Here is a 15782-nt window from a genome sequence, read left to right on the forward strand (position 1 = left end):
TTGCTTGTTAGACTAAAAAACTTGAGCTATGAATGCGAGATTTGACCCTTGCCAGACGTAGTATGAAGCTAAAGCCAAATCACATCTTGGGCTACAATTGGATTCAAGTATGTAACAACAAACTGAGACCAAAACCAACACCAACACAGAAAGCCACAACTTGGGTTTCATCGGATTTCGCGGCTCTTCCCCCTCTTTTCCCCTTCTTCTTATTATCAATTTCACAGATCAGGTGGAGTGGGGTTTTTCTTTTCTTTTTTATTAACATTTTTTTTTCTAAAATTAAGAAAAAATAAAATTGAATTAAATGTAAAAAAATAAAATTTAACTGCATAAACTAACAAAACATTAACAAATGACTTAATTGATAAGAAATGAAACTTAGAGGACTGAAATAACAAAACTAAAACTTATAGGACCGAAATGAAAAATGGTAAAACTTAGAGGGTGTGTTTTGCATTTTAGCCTAAAGTCTTATCTTTTATTCCTTTGGTTTTATTTTAATTCTGGTTAAGATAACATTGTAATTTTGTAATAAGTTTTAATTATTATGATAATCACATTATTCTTTAAAAGATGAGAAATTTGAAACTTATAAAGTTTAGTTGTATATTAGGCAAACATAACACAGTACAACAAAAGTTAGAAGGATATGATTCACCTTAAAAAAATATTAATTAAACACACAAAAAATAATAGAATGATATATTTGTAGAGATAAAAATACTTGTATAAATCTTTTTTTTTTTTTAATTGACAATACTTGAAGTGTTACTTTTTATATATTACACCCCATTACATTATATTTATATATATTCCCACGCATCGCATTGGTCTGTAACTAGTTTAACATAATAACTAGGTACTCTTTCATAGTTTCATGTAGGAACATAAATGTTCATGGTATTTGAATCACCTCAATTATCTATGATATCATAGCAGACAACACATTTTGCATCATAAAATATTTAAACAGCCCAAAAATGGGTCCTCATGACTACTAAATACCACTTGTAAAGATGAATTCATAAATTAAACATGGCTCACCCAAAACTTTTCACCCAAGAATCAAGAAGTTGATTAATAAACAAAGTCGCACAGGAAGGGATTTTTAAGAAACTAAAATTTAGAATTTGAAATATAGTAAACTGTTGAGGTGTGTGCTAGTTTTTTTAAATATATATATATATATATATATATATCAAACGTGCATGAGATATATTTAAATAGAGTGTGCTAATTTTAAGAAAAAATTTCTCTGGTAGTTTTTTTTTAATTTTGTTGAATTATAAATTTAACCCTATTTTTTATTTTTTAAGAAAAATGATTATCTAATTAGCTTAGGGGTATTTTTGACATTTTCTAAAAATATAATTAACTTTCTGAATCCTCTTAATATATAAAGATAACGCATAAACAAAAAAGTGATTCTCCTTTTATCATCGCATCTACACCAAATGAATCTTACTATATCTAAGCTCTCTTGAGGTCTCCACTTTTATTTATATATTTATTGAATATTTGATTGATTCCTTAAGTTCTCCTCTCAAATTTCTGTCATGTGTATGGTTATATAGATGGTGTTAAAACACCATAATACACTTCACCAACATACCCAACCCAGAAGAGTCACCACAAAATTTCACCTCTTTTTTTGTGGGCTCAACTTGCGAGAAAACCCATAGGCTTCTTTCAGACTTCTCTCACACAATACCAGAAGAAGAAATATGGCTTATATAGTCTTTTATAACCCTCAAATTTTTAATCGAAATCAAGCAAAGGAGGACAGAGGAGCGGGAAATCATAGCTAGAACGATTTTCTGCATCGCTATGTTTGTATGCTAGACAGACCGCTGAATTTTTTTTTTTTTTTTTTTTTAGAGACTGCCATAGTGCCGTTCTCCTTTGAGAACCCAATCCTCTTATGTTTGGAACAATATCCATTATAACAACAGGAGCTCCATCATATTCATTCCCAGATAGCATCAGGACCTACTGCTAGTACTCCATCCAAACCCAATCCCAATCCTCTACTCACTGCAACCACCTTAGTAATCTCCTCACCTCATTGTTCTCTCCAAGCAAAAAAGTTTACGACTTCACCATGTATTTCCAAATAGCATCAAGATGGCCTTCAAGTTATTCTATATAGTGACAAAAATTTTATCAAGATTGTGTTCAAGTTGAAGGAGACCCTTTAATCTGTTTGCAGTGCGTCTGATCTGGGTGTTGATATGGGATAGAACCAGGAAATTGTGTGAGAGGTTTGAAGTGGATGGATTTTCTCGAGGGCCAACAAATAAAATAGAAAAGAAGAGAGAGTGTTTTAACGCCATTTGAATGGTTATTTAACTGAACAGATGGAAAAAATTTGAGAAGGGAACCTAAGGTAGTATTTTGCCCTTATACTTTACCAACATTCAGCAAAAAATATTAATCCAAACCCACACAAGTGGGTCATTAAAGAATCCCAGTTTCAACAGGATTTGGAAGTAAAATGGAGAGCGAATATTAACCATTAACCACCCAATTGTTTGCCTGCATAGGTCAATACCATTTCTTAAATATCCTTGAGGAGTTGGAGGGAAAAAATACATAAAAACAAAACCCAACCCTACATAATGGAGAAATTTTAGAGTAAGCGACATTGGCAAATTACACCCTTATAGCACTGTATGCATACATTACTTGCTCTCATTCCTGGTATCCTTCGACACAATCAGGAAAATTACTACAGAAATTTGAGAAAAGCAAAAACACGGGACAATATATAAAGGTATTTGCTTCACTAACTTAAAAAGTACCAAAATTCAAAAAAAATTGCACACAACAATATCGAGAAGACCTATCAACATGCCTACATAAGTTCAGTTCTAATCTTCTGCACCAGTGCCACCATCTTCTTCAGTCAATTGCTTCTGTTTTTCTTGCTCCTCTGCAAAAATCACAAAACCATTCTAGTTAACCCCCCCAAAAAAAACACCTAAATTAAGGATCAATAAACCAGCAACAGCAAAAAAATAAATAAAAAAATAAGATAAAGGAAAAAGAGCAACAATCAGTGACAGCCACCCAATCATATCATAGTCTAGAGAATTAGTGTGTTTATGACAACTGCAATAAAGTGAAACTATTGACTGGAAATCTACAAACTAAATACAGCAAATTTGTTACAGCATGCGAGCCTACAATACATTGATATCATAACAAACATTCATATATCTTTACGATACATATACAAAGTAAAGAAAGTTCAAAATTCCTCAAGAAGTCCGAAATTCATTTAATTACCTATGGCTAGTTGCACCAATGAGTTTGACTAATCATGCACTATTCATGAAGGATACCTCAACAGCAGTGTCATACAAACAAGGAACACCAAACATCATATAAATCACAGATCGAACCAAATGCTGTCAACATCTGCACTCTCCCTCTTACTGAAATTTTGGTTAAAATATGCCAAACTAGATTACAAAATCTGATATTTAATGTTTGGAATAAGCCATGAGATCAGAGTCAAATTTTAGCTGTATATCATTTATACCGTAGAATTAGTAAAACAGGTACACCATTCACAATCAGGCTAGGTATTGGAAATGAGTAGGGTTTGCTGTTTTTAGCTTCTTATTTGTTTAATTTTTCAGTTTTTATTTTTTATTTTTTTTATGACTTACGCAAGCACCCACTGGATCTTGAAACCACAACCTCACCCACCACCTTACTCTTACAAGCAGCAGAGGAGTACTAAATTGCCATAACAGTATCTATATGATTGGTTAATAAAACAGGATGCTGATAGACATCTAAACAGCTTAGGTATTTGTGACCAATATCTAGCTCCAAATTATATCATAGACCCTTCTTGTTTTGACCTGCTAAGAAAATAGCACAACTATTTCTATAGAATATTATCCACAGAGTAACCCACCCACATCAACTGTTATAAGAGACTTTAGCATCCAAAAAAATGCCTCACACTTAATAAGCGATACAGTCTCTTATTTATTCTTCTTGACTAAAGAAAAGCTACCAATTTGTTTAGTATATCAAGCAGCCCTTTAAATACATCGCAAAATGACTGGACTATGCCTCTTCTCATCTTCAGATGCATAGACATAGGGAAGATCCCCAAAACAAACACATTTAAGCAGAAACAGCTCAAAAAAATTTCATCATCCAGCCATGCTCAAGTTCAAACACCCTAAATGTCTTATTGGTCATGCTAATGAAAACAATGTCCTCTTGGTCATCATTTCTCCATCCTTAAACCGGCTTTCTACACTTGATTTCTGTCCAAACTATTCTGAACCTCTTCAAAGTCAAGGTAATACCAAATTGGATGTCATGCAGCTTATGCTGAAGCAAGAGAAGAACCCATCTACCAACCACACAAAGACCCACCCTCATTCTGGAGTTTCTTAGCAAGTAACACATGGAAAGAAACATTCATAGACATGGAGAAAATACTCTATGAGGTCAGATATTTTGTTCTTTTCATCTTCTCCGATCAGATATGGGGGGCTATCACAGTTTCTTCATTGAATCCAAGCTTTTTCAATTAGTTATAGAGGAAGGGGGACGTTATTTCTCACTACAGATTTTCAAGCGTGGCAAATACTCTATGAGGTCAGTTTTCATGGGGAAGAATGTAGCACAATGGCTGAGAAAGAAATCGAGGATGTTGTGCATTAAAGAGGGTGATAATAATACTAAGTTCTTCCACAAGATGGCTAATTCTCATAGAAGGTATAACCATCTGAGTTTCTTAGATGTGGATGGGGTGATTTATGAGGAAGGAGCAAAAGTGGCTGCTCAAGTAGTTCAATTTTAAAAAACTCTGTATCAGGAGTCCGAAGAGTGGAGACCTTTTGTGGAAGGTCTAGAGTTTGATCAAACTGGGGAGTTGGAGAGGGGCTGGCTGAAGAGGAGGTTTGAGAAGGACGAGATACTATCAGTGGTTAGAGATATGGAAGAGGATAAAGCTCCAGGACCAAATGGCTTTTCTATGGCCTTTTTCCATCATTGCTGGAGAGTTGTAGAAAGAGATGTTTTAGCAGTTTTTGAAGAGTTTTATCAGCACTATAAGTTTGAGAAATTTCTTAATGCTACCTTTATAGCTTTAATCCCTAAGAAGAATGATGCCTCTAACATTTGACATTTCAGACCTATTATTTTGGTGGGGAGTATGTATAAGATCTTGGCCAAGGTTTCGGCAAATCGATTGAAAGTGGTGTTAGATCAACTAATATCTGAATCTCAAAATAGTTTTGTGGGAGGCAGACAAATCCTTGATTCAGTTCTCATTGCCAATGAGTGTGTTGACAGCCGGATGAAGAGTAAGATTCTAGGGGTGATTTGTAAGTTAGATATTGAGAAAGCTTATGACAATGTGAATTGGGAGGCACTTCTGAAGTTGTTGAAGAAAATGGGCTTTGGGGAGAAATGGTGTAGCTAGATTCGAACTTGTATCTCTACAGTTCAGTTTTCTGTGTTTGTCAATGAGTCTCCAACTGACTTCTTTGGTAGCTCTAGAGGTTTGAGACAAGGGGATCCGCTGTCTCTCATGTTATTTTTAGTTATGATGGAGGTGTTTAGTAGGATGGTGAAGAGAATGGAGGGGGTAGGATTACTTAGTGGCTTTAGGACAGATGGTAGGAGGGACAAAGGGGAATGTGTTTCGCATTTGCTGTTTGCAGATGATACTATTTTGTTTTTTGATGCAATGGTGGAGCAAATCCTACATGTTCGATTGTTGCTACTTTGTTTTCAGGTTGTGACCGGTTTGAAGGTTAATGTAGCTAAGAGTGAAATGGTTCCTATAGGGGAGGTAAATAATGTGCATGCTTTGGAAGAGATATCAGGTTGTAGGATTGGGGCCCTGCCAATGACTTATCTTGGTATGCCGTTGAGGGTGTCCCAGAAGTTCCCCTCTTTTTGAAACCCTATATTGGAAAAAATTGAACGGAAGTTAGCAGAGTGGAAGAAGTTGTATTTGTCAAAAAGTGGTTGACTGACATTGCTTAAAAGTACACTATCTAGCCTCCCTACTTATTTTTTATCTCTTTTCACCATTCCTACACGTGGCGAACAAAATTGAGAAGCTGCAAAGGGACTTCTTGTGGGTTGACTCTAAGACACATTTGTTGGGTTGGGATAAGGTGTGTATGCCTATTCCTAATGGCAGTTTGGGTATTAGGAAATTGACCACTTTCAATAAAACCTTACTAGGAAAGTGGCTTTGGCGTTTCGGGATCGAGGAGAATAGGCTTTAGAGGAGGGTGGTAGCTTTGAAATTTTGGGAAGAAGGGGGGATGGACCTCTAAGTTGGGAAGGGGTGTTCATGGGTGTCGTTTGTGGAGAAGTATCCAAATGGGCTGGGAAGTGTTTAGCAAAAATGTCTAGTTTAAGGTTGGAGTGGGACATAGAGTGAAATTCTAGACAGACAAGTAGTGTGGAGATCTTCCTCTCCATTTGGCTTTTTCGGTCTTGTACAATTTTGCTGTAAATAGAGAAGCTTCCATAGAATCATCTTTGATATGTCAAGGAGCAAGGGATAGGAGAACTTGGGATGTTCATTTCATTCGGGGTCCTAATGATTGGGAGGCAAATGTGGTGGATGATTTCTTTCAATTCTTGGCACACAATTTACCTTTAGTGACTAACGGTGATCGTATGAGATGGAAGTTGACAAAGACCGGGAATTTTACTATCCGCTCATATTATCATAAGTTACATGGTTCTTCTTCTATTGTTTTTCCATGGAAAGGTATTTGGAAGGTTAAGGCACCCCGGCATGTCTCTTTCTTTGTTTGGACAGTCGCATGCGATAGGATTCTCACGGGAGGTAACTTGCGGCTTAGGGGCTTTGACTTTGTTGACTGGTGTATTATGTGTCGTTGTGGGGAGACAGTGGATCATTTGTTGTTACATTGTGGAAAGACTTATTAGCTGTGGTGCTTTGTCTTTAGAATTTTTGAGATTTCATGGGTCCCCTAATGTACGGTGTCAGATTTTCTTTTTGGTTGGTGGAATTGGTTGGGACGCATTCATCTCACATTTGGAATTTAGTTTCATTGTGTTTGATGTGGTGTATTTGGAGGGAAAGCAATCGGCGGATGTTTGAAGATTTGGATAGATCAGATGACCAACTGCTTGCTCTCTTTTCTAGTTCTCTTTTTGATTGGGCTAGGGCTTGGAAACTCACATCTAGTGATTATCTTCCTTTATTCCTTAGCTCTCTTCTTCTTTGTAATTAGTGTTTTTTTATGTTTTTTCGTTTCCATCTTTTTTTGTACTTTTGATATGCTACTTTGCATTTAGCAGCTTTTTGAATATACATCTTTCTTACCTATCAAAAAAAAAAGAAAAATAAAGGCCCTAGAAAGAGCATTCTTTGTCACCAAAACCTTATGGAACCTAAAAAATGTTGCCAAGCGGCCATTAGTTTGAACTTTTTGAAGTTTGATGAAATTCTTTACATTGGACAGCAATAACAACCTCTTGGCAAAGAAAACAGATACAAAACCAAGTGGCAAAGGAAGAGAAAAACATCAATCAATAGATAATCAGCAAATAAATTAATATAACAGGGACTAAAGGACAGTTGAGTGTAACCATCATCACCCTTTACACTCGTGGGGAAAAAAATTAAGAAGAAACTTGTAATTACTTACCCATAAGTTTATATAATGCCTTTTGGGTGCGTCTTTCAAGCTTATCAAGTTTCTTTTGCACATCCCTCCTGAGGTCCCAGTTTGGTTTCTTTGGAGCGATATTCACAAATGGGTCCTGAATATTTCTCTCAAATTAGAGCATACGAACATAGAATATGAAACCAAAAGCACACATGTTAAAGCTATTAATTCAGAGAACTTCACAATGGAAGTAATCAATTACCTCCTCTGCTGATGGTAGAGGTGCAGCTGCAATAGGATCTTCAAACTTTGGTAGCACTGGTGGAGAAACCTTTCCCTCCTGAAGTTGCTTATCATGAGGAACATAGTTCCGAAATTTCATGTTGAAATTACTGCAACAAAATTATGAGTTAAAGTTAGCGCATGATCATAATTAGCAAAGCAGATGCCAAATATGCATACAGCCAAAAATAGAACAAACCTTTACACATTCCAAACATGTATTATATGCCAATTAATTCTTGTTGATAATCTAAAAACATCAGCAACAATCGAAGTAAACAAGTACATTCGTCATGATATGAAGTCAAATTACCATGTATTGGTAAGAAATAAAATTTAAAAAAATAAAAAAATAGTAGAAGGCTTTTGAGCATGATTTGATTATTTTACTTAAATACAAAACTTAGTTAACCTTCCCCTTTGGTCAATGAACATGCAGCAGAATAAGCTTAGTAAGTTCAGGAGCCAGTATAGAGCCTCCCAAAAATAAAAAGTAACCGAGATCAGAGTGTTGGAAATAATGAGAAATGAAAAGGAAAAAAAAAAAGAATTAAGAAATTGAGACTATTGACCTTTAATCCCCACCCTAATGTATGCAAGCATGATGAAAATTCAACATTTCTGTAAACAATTGCATTTTCTGTTTGTAAATTATTTATTAACAGGGACAGTCTTTTAAATGCAACAGCTTTATTTCTTACCTATCAAAAAAAAAAAAAAAAATGCAACAGCTATGTCATCCAAAGATAAGATGTAAATCTGATATGATTCCATACTATCTTGTATCTACATGTAAGAACTTCATTGACCAAAAAAAAAAAAACCTAAAACAAAAGGAGTTCAACCCTAGTACAGGGGAAGAATACAAAAGGCAATGCCAAAAGATAACAAAGGAAAGAATACACACACACACATAGAAACCCTAACAAGTTTAAAATCTAGAATGAAATAGAGCTGAAGTCCACTCATAAAAAAGCCTGCAAAATGAAACTTCAACTTTGACAAAGGTACCTTCCTCTACTTATCAAATAAAAAAAGGTAATTCCTCCCCTTCAAAGCATCAAGCATTCCTTTCTCTCCATATGCACCACATTAAGCATAACGGAACGGCCTTCCATCTGTTCTCTAGCCATAGTGTACTTTCCAACATGATAATGGATCCAGCACACAGCTAGGCATTACCCAATTCTCACCAACAACCACCCAATTCATTCTCACTAACAACAACAACCCAATTCATACCAACCAAGAAAAATGATATAAAACTCCTTAGCAATGTTAAAATGAAGGAGTCTGTATGGCTCTTACACAAATAACACTAATCCATAATAACTATCCTCAGCTTCTTAAGATTATCTGTTGCCAAAATTTTCCACAAAGCAGCACACCATGAGAAAAAATCTACCCTAGGTCGTACATGAACTTTCTATATGCTTTGCTATACTATCTCCCCAATTGAGCTTATAGTATCAGTGTTATGTTTCATCACCTTGTACCTATGATTCAAAACCCATGAAATGCTCCACTACAAAATGCAAAGCTATCACAACCCATATTTCCTCATAGATGCAAGCTCAAGTTAAAATGTAAAACCAACTACTGGAATCCCTTCATTGCTAATTTGAAATTCTTGAATGGAAGTAAGCATTAATACCTAAAACTTACAAGGGTTTACAAAAAAGGCCTACACCATACACTCATACACTAACAAAACAGCATAACAAATTGGAAATTAGAAAATAAAGAATGGAAAGAAGAAAAAAAAAATTCAAAAAGAGAAGATATTGTACACTCACTTTTCTTCATTAGTTCCATTCTCATCATTTGTCTTATGCTCAACTTGAGCGGAATCCTCATCTGGAGTGTTTAGCAGTTCTTGAGCAGCTTTAAGAGTTCTGAGCCGCTCACGGCGAGCTGCTGCAGCTTGTTCAATGGAGTCCTCTTCTGCAGCCATCAATGCACCAGTGCTGTACACACAAATAAATAAAAAAATTTGGGAATCATGCAAACAAAAGTGCATCACTTCTTCTCTAATAAGTTACGAAAACTGTTTCACCTCATACTTTGTTTAGATTAAAGACTTGTAAAGGAAATGCTAATAGTACCTGTATCATATAACTTTTTTTCCATACAAGTTCTACTAGACTCATCTTTGTTTTCATATAAACTTCCATTTACATAGATTCACCAAAGTAATCTATATTAATCTACATTGCTACAGCTTCAACTACAATTAAGTTTTCGCCAAGAGCCTTGTAGCTCAACTGGGAGTTTCTAAAGGAGTTGTCCAGGGTTTCATTCTAACTGCAAACCCCCATTTTAACTATCGAATTATAAAAAATAAAAAAATAAAAATATATGATAAGGCTTTCATTCCAAAACTACTTTAGCTTACAACTCTCTTTTTAGAATTTTTAAAATCTTGTCTTTTCTTATTTGGTTTTTTTTTTTTTTTAAAGAAAATCAGTCTCAGCACATTCATCAGAAAAATTATCCAAATATTTAAACTTCAAAAGTATATCCCTAAAGAGCTTATCAACCAAACATTTATTGTTCTGAATTAAAATATGCATTCTTGGAACTATTTCAAAATTATCTCTACAGTTGTTATGTTATGTTCGTATTAGAAGAACCTCCTTCCCTCCTATTAAAGCACGGACACGGCAATTTGCCTGCCGTGCCTGTGTCGTACGCGTACAGGACAATCGGACACGGCGAGGAGAGAGAATAAAAATAAAATAAAAAGTAAAAATCCTAACCTGAAACGCTGCGTTTTGAGAGTGCCCCTTGCACCCAAAATCAGTTTCCTCTCTCTCCTTCTCTCACGCCGATCTCCTCTGGCTCGTCTTCTTATTCTTTGGGAGAGCTGATCCGCCGACCTTCTTCCCTCTTCTTCTTCTACTCCTTCTAAATATGCCCTTACATATTTTACAGATTTCCCCTTTTGCCCCACTTGGAAATTGGGTACTTTGGGAAATGTAAGTGTAAAATGTCAACCCACGCTCTTTTTTTTTTTTTTTTTTTTTGAGCGTGTACCTGTGCGAATGGAATCTATGGATGTTTATCGATACTATTATTTAGGGTTTAAAGGATCCTTATTTTTTTTGTACAAAAATATTCTTAAACTCCTATTTTTAAGTAGAGATAAAACTAAATAATAATTCAACAAAAATACAACTTAACATGACTAAAAAATAGGGTCATTCTCTTCTTGATTTTTAAATTACTTTATCCACTTATAAATTAGATTCTCAAAATAAAAATTATATATATAAAATAAAATAAAAAACATAGTTTTTTTTCTTTACAAAACAGGACCACTAAAAAAAAAAACCTCATCACACACGCGAAGCGCGTGTAATGAGGCTAGTATTGATTAATAAAATGAGTTTAGCTTACCTCCAATACTTTTTTTAAAGGAATCTCCTTTTGTTTTAATGTACTTGAGTTAAACCAAACTCAGTGACGGAGCTAAGAATTTATATTTGGAGGGGCCAAACATAAAATTAGACAATTAATTATTTTTGTGTATATATTAATTATATCCATACTAACAGTAATGTACATACAATTTAATAATCAAAAAAGTGTATTATTTATGAATTGCCATCTTCTAAACTTGTCCATAAACCTAGATTTTTTAAATTAAATTATCACCCATTAAATATAATGACTAAAATTTTAAAAAATACTAATAATTTAAAGATTTTTAAATAAAAGACAAACAATCATTCAAATTTCAATATATAAAAAAAAATAAATAAAAAAAAAAAGCTATAACTACAACCAAATACATGTTATATTATTTTTTATATAAATTAAATGATAAAAATAATATATTTTAATCATATACATTTATGATGTTATGATACATTGATTATTTTAATATTTTAAGAACAAATAAAAATATGAGAAAGTGAGAGTAGCCTACACAGCTACACACCTGCTTTTGCAGGAAGTATTTTAACCACACACATGGTTATGCAGTGGAGGAAAATTATTTAAGTGCTACCTCTACAATATTTTTACAACAATTTCACAATAAATCCTAAGTGGTAAGTTGTTATTAGTTCTAATTTTAATCCACAACTTAAATAACTTTTTTACGCACATGTAACAGCTAATAAAAATTTGCCACTTAAAATTTATTGTAAAAATATTGTGAATATAACATTTCTTTATTAAAATAACTCTACTCTATATATATATATATATACACTAACTTTTTTCAAATATTTGGGAGGGGCCAAGGCCCCCTTGGGTCCCAATGTGGCTCTGCCATTGACCAAACACTAATAATAAAATAATATAAATACATACCATATATACTACTATTTAAGGGGTTCTCCCTATTTAAAATGGATCTTTTTTTTTCAAAAATACTCTTACACCATAAGTTTAAGTAAAGATAAAACTTGAAGATAACATAGTAAAAATATATCTTTATTTCCCACATATAATATTGCCTACAAAATAGGTACATGGTTTTCAAACTAAGCATCAACGTTTTCACTTTTCTTTTTCTTTTCTTTTTTTTTTTTCCAATTTTTTTTTAATGCCCAGTTTCCTGGCTCCTTAATCTATTACCTTTGCTTTTTCTTTTTTATTCAAAGTTTTGAGTTAAAATTTAAAAAAAAAAATAATAATAAAAAAATAAAACTACTAAAAAGTAAAGATAAAACTTAAGAATAACATGCTAAAAAATAATCTCTAACTCTTATAGATACCGTATTTTGTCCACCTTCGATTTGCGAGTCGGGCCCCGAAAATTCCAAAAATATTAAATTTTCTCCATGGAGCCACCAAAACATCTAGATTAATGTGGCACAACCTATTCGGGCATCAAAGCACTTAAAGTGCCATTTCAAGTCAAAATAACCAAAATGCCATTGGTCAACCTTAGGTTGATCGAAAGTCAAAATTGGTCAAAATCATCCCAAAACAACATTTTTCATGTTTCTACATCAAACCCGAGCCACTCGAAGATTTTTGTCAAATTTGACTTAAGGTTGACTCTTGAGGGCACCAAAACCCCTAATTTTGATTCAACTATCAGAATGGGTTGGGGAATTCCCTTTCCAAGGACTATTCATGGGTCGAAATCGGAGTTAAAACGGTTAAGATATCTCGAAAACCATGTGGAGCGCGTCAGCATGCTTCCAGAGGTCATAACTAGATCCGACCATTGGAATTTCAATTTCTTTAGTGTTCTACAAACTAAACATCCAAACCTTTCCAAGGACACCAAGATCAGCTCAATCGAAGTCCAAGAAAGTCTTCCAATATGTGATTGAAATCAAGCAAGAAAAAGACAAAATTGCTGATGTTAACATACCCAACCTAGCGCATATAAAGTGGCTACTGGCCTAACCCGGCACAACTTAAAGGTGCGCCAAGCCTCGGGAAGTGTGCCAAAAGCCTATATAAAGTCCTAGACCCCCAAATTTAAAAAAAAAAATTTAAAAAAAAAAAAAAAAAAAAAAAAAAAAAAAAAGATTCTAGGCATTTTGGAGCACTTTTTTAGGTAGATACTCTCTCTTTTCCTCTCTATATTCTCTCCCAAACACACCCAAAAACCTTTAATTTATCTCTTTTCTCAACAATCAAGAGGTAGTGTTCTTGTACTATTCTTCCTCTCCTTGGTCTTAGGACTTTGGATTTGAGATTTTAAGGGTGTAGATGTAGCTTTTTAGCTACTATAAGCTACATCTGAACCCTTTAATTTTTCTTGTTTTATAATATGTTTTATTGCTTTTCATAATATATCTTTTGCTTTATCTTGCTTCCTAGCGTGTTTTATAGTTTTTCTAGCATGTCTCCTTACTTTGTAACATGTTTTATTGTTTTGATGATGTTAGCATAGCCTTCTTGGGTTACGATATGCCTAAATACTATGTTTGTGCTTAAGTCCATATGCCTAGGTGCTTTTTGCCATGTTTATGCTGAGATCTACATGTTCATGTGCTCCTTGCCATGTTTATGCTTAGATCTACTTGTCTCCATGCTTTTTGTCATGTTTATGCCTAGATCTACATGTTTGTGTACTCCTTACCATGTCTATGCCTAGATCTACATGTTGGATGCTATGCCTAGTGCTTGCTATAGCCTTTTTTTTTAATCTCTTATTATACTTTTTTCTTGTGTTTTGCCCCTTAGGTAGGGTGTAAATCTAGATCTTGTGGTCCAGGCCTACTTCCATACACCTAGGCCTACATTAAAGGGTTTGGATCATTTTCTTTATGCATCTGTTTGCTTGCTTGCTTCTACACTTTATATCCATGTTTTTTTGGCTAGATTTAGGTTCTTGCCATGCTTTGTGCCCTCCATGGACTTGTGCTTTTTGGTCTTCAAGGCCACTTGTTTGTGTGGTTGCATCTGTCCCTCTTGTGGTTTGTTTAGGTGTGACCACTTGTGAGAACACATCCCCATGATGTTAGTTTGCTTGACGCATAACCTTTCTCTGCTCCATGCGATGTTATGCTTGTCTTGCTTGCTTTGTGCCCCTGTTTGACTCTCTTTGTTTCTTTACATCTTTGCACGCCTACCTACATGTTCATGCATGAGTCCTTATGCTTGCTTATGTCATCAAGCCTAATTCCTACCATCTCGTGCTAGTTCACACTCATCTTTCATACATGAGACCCCGAGTCCCTTTTAGGAATTTTACTTGATGGCATGTGTGCGTCCGTACTCCAATATAATGGAACCTTAGACACTAGGGGTGTGCGTGGTTCGGTAGAGGCGGATTTTTTTCCAAATTTATTATCGAATAGATAGAGATCAGTTTTTTCATAATTAGAACCGATGCACACCGCCTAGAGTCGGTTTTTCGACTTATAGCAATGCGGTTTTTTGAGGTCAGTTTAGTTGGTTTGGTCGGTTTGAAATATTTAAAAAAAAAAAAAACTGTTTTTTTTAATAATAAAAATTGGGCTTTCAAGCCCAATATCAATATATCAACCTGTTCAAGATTTCAAGTAAATGCAAACTGTTTTTTTATTTAGCAAGCCATGAAAAATCTAGTCACACATAAAATAGAAGCAAAAGAAAAGTCAAATTAAAAAAAAAAAAAAGAAGAAGTAAAAATGCCAAATAATATTTTTCTACATCTAGCCAACACACAAAAGCATATTCCAACTCATACTTATACCATAATTACTCATTACTCAATCAGACACCAATAATATACATTACTCAATCTCAATATATATAACCTAAACAACTATAATCAGAATGTAATGCAAATAAAATTAATATTGACTTTCATGTAAAAATAAATAAATAAATAATTTTTTTGACCAAAGAAATGCTTTACCATGAATATATCCTACAACAAATAAACTAAAGCCAATGCCTAATAGGTAGTATGGCAGTACCACAGTAGTTACACTAAGTAGCTCAAAATCCCCAAGTCAAAAAATATAAAAATAAAAATACAAAAATACTGAAAAAAAAAATTTGAAAATACTAAGCAATATTTTGAGTGATTATAGCTCAAAATCTTTCTTAGTGAATGATTGAAGAGTGATAGCTCTCTCAGTCTCCCTCAAAATCAAATTGTTGGGAAAAAAAAAAAGATGTTAGTTCTCGTGGACATAGAGTATAGAGAGAGAGAAGAAAGGTTAATTGTTTGTGACTATGAAACTCATCGACAGTGTTGCGGCAGACTAGCAGGCAGTGAGCTTTGAGCAACAGCTTCAGTGTTGCAGCAGTAGCAGAGAGGCGAGAGAGAAAGAGAGAGTTCTGAGGTAGGTTATGTGAAAAGAACCATTTATATACTTGTTAAAATTTGTAACCCTAAAGTAATACTACGTCGTTTTATTTTATTTTATTTATTTTTTAAATACCCTATTAAATTGAAAC

At 34.2% G+C, this 15782-nt stretch overlaps 1 protein-coding gene across 1 annotated transcript; it reads right to left on the minus strand.

The window, feature by feature from the left end:
* Window positions 1-2592: 2592 nt before the first annotated feature.
* On the minus strand, window positions 2593-10890 carry LOC115966002 (coiled-coil domain-containing protein 12). Its single transcript, XM_031085336.1, has 5 exons — window positions 10679-10890; window positions 9716-9886; window positions 7900-8029; window positions 7677-7791; window positions 2593-2935 (listed from the first exon to the last, which is right to left on the minus strand). The coding sequence occupies exons 2-5, from the start codon at window positions 9871-9873 to the stop codon at window positions 2874-2876; spliced, it is 465 nt and encodes a 154-aa protein (XP_030941196.1). The 5' UTR covers window positions 9874-9886; window positions 10679-10890; the 3' UTR covers window positions 2593-2873.
* Between the last annotated feature and the right edge of the window lie 4892 nt (window positions 10891-15782).

Source organism: Quercus lobata, chromosome 10, assembly GCF_001633185.2.
Source record: "Quercus lobata isolate SW786 chromosome 10, ValleyOak3.0 Primary Assembly, whole genome shotgun sequence".
Lineage (NCBI taxonomy): Eukaryota > Viridiplantae > Streptophyta > Magnoliopsida > Fagales > Fagaceae > Quercus > Quercus lobata.

Bases quoted from the DNA above. Each gene is read 5' to 3' on its own strand.
- LOC115966002 (XM_031085336.1), bottom strand. From the start codon at position 9,873: ATGGCTGCAGAAGAGGACTCCATTGAACAAGCTGCAGCAGCTCGCCGT. The intron at 8,030-9,715 runs GTGAGTGTACAA...ATTTTGTTGCAG, and splicing joins AATGGAACTAATGAAGAAAA to TAATTTCAACATGAAATTTC. The intron at 2,936-7,676 runs GTAAGTAATTAC...TGATTTTTGCAG, and splicing joins GGCATTATATAAACTTATGG to AGGAGCAAGAAAAACAGAAG.